The following is an 8,362-nucleotide window of genomic DNA, read 5'->3' as shown; positions in this document are numbered from 1 at the left end:
TAAACGTGACAGAATCTCCGAACAGGCAAAATACCGCGTAACTTTTCCCTTTCTTTTCGACTATCATACACAGCGAACGTTCTTCGTCGACACAACACAGAGAGAGAGATGTACGATAAACTTTTTACCATAATCTCTCTCTCTCCCTCTCTCTTTCTCTAACAACAATGAGAAAAGATACTTGTAGATAGAACGAGCGTGTGTCACGCTCGCGCTTCGATCGATTGTTTCAATCTTTTTTATCGTTGGTGTCTCAACGATGTGTGTAAAAAAAAAATACAAGACGAACAAAACAAAAAGAGACGTACTTTTTAACTTAATTGCATCGTAAACAACAATGGGACACGAGATAAATCATTCGTGAAAAGCGTTCAGAACAAAACGTAATAATAATATTAAGAATATTCAACGAGAGAAACATAAACAAACGCCGAAACCGCGGTTTCTCCTTCCGAAAGGGAGATGAGACAAGAGGAGGACGACGAGCAAGGACTAGCTAGAAGCAGGACAAAACTCTGTACTGGAACGAGACAGGATGCTCTTTTTTTTTCTTCTTCTTATCCACGAAGTGCTCCCTTCTTTGTGGAGAAACGCAAGACAGAACCTCGAACGTGCTCTATGAGAAGAATTTCGAATTCAACGCGTAGACAAAATCCTGATTATTCTTCCGGCGGAAGAAGAATCAGGTTAAAAAAAAAAAGAAACGGAAGTGAAGGTGGAGAGACTACACCACTAGAGAAAGGTGGTACACCAGGATAGGTGGAAGCAACGAAGAGAGAAAAAAAAAAAAATAGCGAAGCTCGATGTTCGTGACTCGTGTTTCTTCTTTCGTTCTTGCTGCTGCTGCTTCTTCTTCTTCCTCTTCTGCTTCTTCTGGCTAGTTGGCTACATTATCCCGCTTCAGGTAGCCAAACTCTTCTAGCATCGTTTGTAGCCCATCGGGAACTCGTCCGGTATCCAATTCCTGTCCCCACTGCCGATACTGAAAGGAAAATAGAAGATAGCGGTTACACGAGTTTCAGCTGACACGCGATCCAACGTCGTTTCTTACACCAAAAGCGGTCTCGGGAACTTCGAGGAAGCTGGATAGGTTCTGGATTGGTTGTTGGCGGTGTGGATAGTGATGGTGGAAGGAAAGATTCTCTCCTCTTCTTCGTTTCGCTTAGTTAAGTAGGTCTCTTCGAATAGTGGACGAGTATTCTTTGGAAAGCGAAGACTGCGGGGTGTTTAGAATATGAACAATTCGAAAAGGATATGGGTTGATTTGTCTGATCGATGGAAGCGACAGAGTGAGGTAGAAAATTAGACAAAACTGAGGGTTGGTCCCTCTAATCGCAGCATATTTAACCCTTTCGTGAGCAAATTACTTTTTCACGAATTTTTTATTTATCTCTAAGATCGTGGTGTCAGTAATGGATACCAAATTCAGATTAATATCTGTTGGAATATTCAAGTGGAACATATGATTTCCATTGGTTGCGAAAGGGTTGAAGAATTAGTCTGCGCCTTAATCGTTCACAGTTACAGATTAATTTTGCCCACGATTGCAAGCAGAAATTTTTAATACTTTTAACCCTTTGCGATCGGCACATTTCTCTGGTGGGACTACCAGCTAGTCGGAGCAAATTTACATTTTTTTTTTTATGTATAAGGATATTGAAAAACAGAATATTTTGAAACTGATACATTTCGTTTAATACATACTAGTTATAGTGCATAAAAATAAAACGTTTGAATTTTTGTAATTCTCCAAAGTATGATACTTGACAAAACAAAGATCATGCCGCCATAGCGGCGACACCGATTTCTAGAACAAAACTGAAATCCCGCCACTATGGCGGCACCGATCGCAAAGGGTTAATGTCTGAAATAAAGAAATAAAGAAATTTGTAATATTTAAAATAGAGATATAAAGAAATTTTTTAATATCGAAAATAAAGAAAATCTTAATATTAAAATTTTCAAACTTAAACACCACTTCAGAAATGACGTGCAACCCTTAACGTCGCCGTTTAATGCTTGAATCGACGACCCCCCAATATCGCTTCCAACAGCTATACACAGGTTTCAAATGTATGTACATACCTTGAAAGCTTGACTCGACTTGATTCGTTAATGTTCTATCGACGGAAATCGAAAGCAAACAGAGAGTAGATCTAGGGTAAAGCTTGGACAGTCACGTTTCTAGCAGCGTCATCGCCGTTTCCAAGCAATAATATTTTCAATCGCGATAGAAATTCACACCTTCCGCGCAATTCGCTCGGCAAGCTTAGCTCATGGCTAAGCTAGAGAGATATAGAGGACTTCAGAGACGGAAGTTACGAGATATTCCAGCGCCTGCATGGCGCGGGCTCTATCGCTTTTCTAGCTAATTCTGAAAACTTCAGGGCGCGCATTACTCCTTTTGTAGCGGCGACAAAAAAGAAAGAAAAACAGAAGAAGAGAAAAAAAAGATACAGCAGGGGGTAAAAAGTAGCGCGACATGTTTACGATTCTTCGGGAAAACTTCTCCTCCTTCTTCTTCTTGTCCCGCTCCACGTGGAATTTACGATATTAACGCAAAAGTGGGGAGAGCAACGGGACAAATACAAACGCGAACGATTCTGTTTTTTTTTGCATAATCGAGGACACGTACGACTTTAAAAACGTCTAGCGTGAAAGGGAGCGCGGAATAATAGGTGCATAACTCACCTAGCAGCCGCGTAGAACTCTCTCTCTCTCTCTTTTGCTCTGTCTTTCTCTCTTTCTCTCTCTCTCTCGTCAGAGAGAAAGGATTTATTATCGCCCCGCAGCGCGAGAGGACAACCCGGGGGGATGGGGAACACCGACAGAGAGGATATACGCGGAAAATATAACGGAGAAACGAATCGTCGGGAATAAGATGATAAGTGGATAAGGAGTAGACGCGTTTCTGTCCTATGACTCACCATTTCCAGCTCCTTTCGAAGCGCGAGCACAGCCTTCTCGCGGTCGGCCACCAGCTCTTCAAGGTATTGATACCTTAGCTTCTTTCGAGCTCGACACTCCCTCGCACTCTGCCGGCTTCGTTCTGGAAAAATAAACAGGGAAAAAGCGTGAAAACGTGAGAAGCTGAGGTGGGTGGTACGGTTGCGTTTCTCGTTAAGCCACGTTCGCACCTAGAAGAGTTTATTCTCGAGGATATTGTTGGAGGATCTGCTAGCGGGTGATAGCGGGATATACGAGAATATTTTGTTGTTTTGTGTTTTGTTAGGTTTGGTCGTTTTTTTTTTAAGTTTTGTTGACAGTGGAAGAACGAAATCCGTCAAAATGGAGGATTGCAGATTTGTTGCTTTAAGTTACAGAAAATATTAAGATGCTTTTGTAAAAGTGTACGGTGATTTTTGTTGTAATAAACAAGTTTTAGTTTTCTTTAAGTTTTCTTAACCCTCTACAACCCGACTTTTTTGAGGAAAATCGAGAAGAAAAATTACAGTTGATTACAATTTTCATGACACTTGTAATAAAGAAATAAATGTATATGCAACCTTCGTTTCCTTTAAGTTCTCTTGACCCTCTATAACCCGATTTTTCTGAAGAAAATCGAGAAGAAAAATTACAGTTGACTACAATTTTGGAGACTTTTATTGTAATAAAGAAATAAATGTATATGTCAACTTAGTTTCCTTCAAGTTTTCTTAACATTCTACAAATTTTTTTGAAGAAAATCGAGAAGAAAAATTACAGTTGATTATAATTTCACATTTTTTTAAAATTGAAAAGCAAGAATTAACCCTTTGCACTCGAAGTACTCTTCCAAACGCAGACAATGTTTGACGTTGCACTCAAAGTGTTTCTCAGACACTAAAAATAAAAAACAGAAAAAAAAATATATTTTTTAGAATCTTACTTATAATTTTTCCATTCAAATAAATAATCCACTACATACACGTACCAAGCTAAAAAATCGCCAAATTGCTGCAAGATTTACTCGAGACAACTCCAAGTGCAAAGGGTTAATAATTATTCCTGAATTAGCGACACTTTCTACACCTATTTCATTCCTCTCTCCGTTATTTCTCGTTTGAAAAATATCTCTCGCACGCCGTGTACCGTATAAAACACGTTCCATCCAGAGCAAAAGGAATACCTCGTGTTTATCCCGGCTTTTCCATACTCGAGGTATCTCTTCGTCGTGTTTTCTAGACACGACCAACAATTGCCTCTAATTGCCACCCTAAACGACTGAAAGAATTCATCGTACCCTTTAAGCGTCCGCTTAAGCTCCAAGTGCGAAACGGTCTTTAAGCAGCGATCGAAAAGGCGATTACGCGGCCTTAAAAGGGGTAAGAGAAGCCAAACAAGGCGACCGCGTGTAATGCAAATGGCGCTCCTTTGGTGAATTTTTCACGTGAGATCGAATACAGTCGCCGCCGCCGCCACGGTAGTGTCGCGTTAATAATTCAAAATAGATCTGACCTAGCGCGCCAAGTCTGCGCGAGAGTTCGCGAGGAGATAAGCAAAACAGAATCCTAATAACGCGGAGCCGCGAGGAACGCGTAATACTTTTTCCAAACGACGCTGTTTTCTTGCACGAGGCTCTCTCTCCCCCTTCTCAGAGCCATCGTGAAATGCAAATATCGCTCTTTTTTCCGCAGTCAAACGAACCCGCCACGCAAGAAATACGAACGGCCGTATAATACCCGCGGCGGCGGCGGTGGCTGTGAAAATTCGCGGCTTAATGATACCTAGAACCGCGTTAAAGCCCACCTTTCGCGTACACCAGGCGAGCTCGATGTCACTGTTAACTAGTAACGCGATACTCTTTTTTTCCGCGACGCGCGGGCGGTGCTGCGTTAACAAAACGCGTCGCCTCGTATACAATGAAGCGACAGGAATTGCGGATACACAGGGGAGGATCTGGTGAGAGAGAAAAAGAGGAAAAAGAGGAAAAAGAAACGCGATAAAATGACGCGAGTAAGGGTGTGAGAACCCTCTGCTTCCGAAACTCTGGTTTCACACGCCCTTATTCGACTATAAAGAACGTTTACAAAGAAAAAGGGAGCTTTTGTGCTTGAGATAAGAAATAAGCTAGAACCAGGTGAAGAATACGATGAAACATCGGCTGCTGCGTATCGAAGCAGGCCAACTTTTCCACAATGTTCGAACGTTCGCATTCTACTCCGCATACAAAAATACCGTTATAGAGCTTTCTTGCTTAACTCCCGTACGATTTCGAGGAATAGGAAATACAGTCAAATCGAAGATATCGGAGTAAGTAAGCCTGGGTATAGTTGGTGGAAGGAATACAGAAAGGTTGTAGATTAAAACGGAGATTAGATCGGTATGCAATATTTGATATTTATGAGTTAGGACTAAATCGAAGCTGATAATGAGATACACTGTGTGAATGCCATAGGCCCACCTTCTCTAACGCAATCGTAGAAATAGGGCACGCCCATTGCCATTATTGGCCGCGATAATGGCGCGATAACATCGACGAATCGGATCGCATAGCACCGTGTGACGGAAGATTCGGGCGGTGCGAGTGAAGTATTGTCCTACGCTGAGAAGATGACGAGCAAAAGGAATGCGAGTGTCGTTGACTGTAGCAGACACACCCATAAAGTCAGATCACACGCATTTTTATTATTGTAGGATCGGGACCTCCGTACCCAAATAAGGAACCGACGAGAAAAAATAGAGAGGGCGTTATTGACATAGTGCGCAAAGTCTCTCAATTTTTTCCTTGGTTCGGTACACTAATCCATCGCGCGACGGTGAGCATCAAAGGTGAAGCGAGTGACTTGCTCCCCTTGCCCCTCTGTCGTCCCGCTCGTCATCTTCTCAGCGTAGGACAGTACTTCATGAGGCTTTAACTGAAGTTGTGGGGCCTTAACTTCTGTCAATTCCCTTGTTAGAACACTCGAAACATGTTTACTTTCACAGATGTCCGATTTTACGAGCTCGCTATACATATTTCTTCCATCAACTATACCGAGCTAGCGAACGAAGCGAACTACACAGGAGCGGCGTCGGCGTTTGATGACGTGTCCGTCGTAGACCGATACGTTAAGCGACGGGAAAATTGTCCTTTTTGTTTCTTCTTTGCTCGTGAAGCGAGGCGAGTCCTTTGCCTAAGGGATATAGGGCAGTCGGTGAACAGCGATTCAGCAAGAAAAAACTGAGTGTCTCCTGAGAAGCAAGAGGGTAACCGACAGCGTGACAATGTCCGGTGATTGTTATTAAGAATGAGTGCTCGTCATAATTTATCAATTAACTTCTAATTTACCTGATAAACATACTCTATAAATTACATACTTTCCGAAGAATTATACTTGTCTAGCTTTGCGAGTCCCTTACATTTCTATCTTTTAGAATCTTAACCTTTTGACAGTCTAACATTATGAATTACGGTCGAAAAATTGTAGATTCTACGCGTGTCCTTTTAACCCTTTGACAGTCTAATAAAATAATGACTCACGGTAAAAGAAATTTACATTCACGCGTATTTTTTTAATAATTACGTCGCGTATGATCATTTTTAAAACAAGGGATACACAACCCTACGTCATAGTTACGGCAATAATATCTCGTCCCTTTCCAACTTTCTTCCTAAAAATCTCTCTCGAGTCAAACAGTTAGATATTTCTCGCTCTGAATTTCACGCGGGACAAACTGTCGAAGGGTTAAAACCGCTTCTTCCTTAAACCGACAATGCCTCGAAAACGTAATGAAACTTAAACGATGTTAACGACACGCGAAATCGTTCGCGAGAGAAACGAGCGCCGGTAAATATTCTCCCGGGTCTCTGGATCGCGGTGAAAACTAGGCGATAAATTGTCGCGCAAAAATTACAAACGAAGGTGAAGGACGTGCGTGTCCACATTGGTCGTAACCATCGCGCGCTATAAATTCGCGTAACTCAAACGCGACGCACGATTTTTCACCGCGTGCTTGCCACTCGCTCGTTCGGCTGGCCTAGTGTGGTACACAGGAACGAGGGACCATTCGTTTGGTGGCCGCGCGCCCGCTTCCGGTTCACGCGCGAAGAAGACGAATAAAATTGATCGTAATAGCCCACCGCGGAATATTGCAAATTTCTACTACGGCGACTGTGATAAAGCTCTTTACGATCAAGGGTAGCGCGGCTATTATCGCCCCTACGGCTCACTAAGCGCGCCTTTTACGCGGCAATAAACGTGTACCATCGTCGTTTTTTTTTCTTTTTTCTTTTTAAAGAAAGAAAGCTACCTCGACGACGAAGAGGAGGTTTAACGACGCGAGGGGAATTCTATCGGAAAGAGATTCGTCCTGCCGATGGACACGACACCTGCAGAAAGACGCGGGAGAAATCGATTCAGCGTTGAAACGGAAATTAAGACTTCTCACGCAGCCATTTTGCGGTTGTATTTCGGATCACCTTTGGGATCGACATCTGAATCAAATCGAACAGATGATTCTGTTTGGGTTTAACCCTTTCGATACGGCTTCGTCTTTAGCCGCTTTGCCTCCGTTGAACGGACAGTTTTATCGCAAATACGTTACCACTGAACGGGACAACTACGACGCGAACGCCATTTTACCGGATAAGGAGCATAGCAGTTAAATTTTGTCGAACAATGTGATGAATTGGCGGGAGGAAGTTATACTTTAACACGTTTTACAGTAATAACACTTTATAAAATTGATTAATAATACCATTTTGTGTGGAAGATTTCAAAATAGCCGGCGTTCAAGGATAGACGACTATAGTGGCCGTTAGTTCACAGCGAGCGTCCAACGATGGACGACTATAGTCGTCGTTAGTATCGAAAGGGTTAAATAAAATTTCGCGCGTGAAAACAGGCCGTCAGAGATTGTATAGTCGATGGAAGCGATGTTCGCGGGATTGTATAGTCGACGGAAGCGATGTTCGCGGGATTGTATAGTCGACGGAAGCGACGTTCGAGAAATTGTACAGTCCAGGCTCGGGTAACTTCTTCCCCGCTGTCGCTTCTCGACTTCCACTACCAGTGTTCCGGTTCCCCCACTATCAACTATTTCATATTGCCTTTACCGTGCTTTGCCTCGCGTGACTGCGAATATATGCATGTAATATATGCGTAAGGCGAGGATGCAGCCTCCTTCATATACACTCCTAATCTCCCCAACCTCCTCCTATACTCCACAGGAGTTTGGTGGGGGGGACCCAGGAGTAGGGAGAGGAGTCGTCTGCGGCTCGCGAGCCTCCAGTCGCCCAGGCCTGGTATAGTCGATGAAAGCGATAACAGTGAGGTCGTAAATGAAAGAGTTAAACAGCGACACACAATTGACGTATACAGTCGCACTCAGGGCCGTGGATACGTTACTTGTGAACGGATGTTTAAAATGTCACCTTACGATCTTTCGTTAACCCTAGAAC

The 8,362-nt window shown here is 42.9% G+C and overlaps 1 protein-coding gene across 3 annotated transcripts in view; it reads right to left on the bottom strand.

Moving 5' to 3' along the window:
• Positions 1-697: 697 nt before the first annotated feature.
• Positions 698-8,362, bottom strand: part of LOC108579003 (cAMP-responsive element-binding protein-like 2) — a 26,784-nt gene continuing 19,119 nt past the window's right edge. The window contains exons 4-5 of one of the 3 annotated variants that reach the window (XM_017942430.1): positions 2,928-3,049; positions 698-982 (exon numbers count right to left, since the gene is read on the bottom strand). In XM_017942430.1, the coding sequence (XP_017797919.1) occupies positions 878-982; positions 2,928-3,049 (227 nt within the window). In that variant the 3' untranslated portion in view covers positions 698-877. The remainder of the gene's footprint in view (positions 983-2,927; positions 3,050-8,362) is intronic. The other 2 variants (XM_017942429.1, XM_017942431.1) reach the window with 2 other exon arrangements.

Source organism: Habropoda laboriosa, unplaced genomic scaffold (assembly GCF_001263275.1).
Source record: "Habropoda laboriosa isolate 0110345459 unplaced genomic scaffold, ASM126327v1 scaffold83, whole genome shotgun sequence".
NCBI lineage: Eukaryota > Metazoa > Arthropoda > Insecta > Hymenoptera > Apidae > Habropoda > Habropoda laboriosa.
This window is presented reverse-complemented; position numbering and strand designations above follow the sequence as displayed.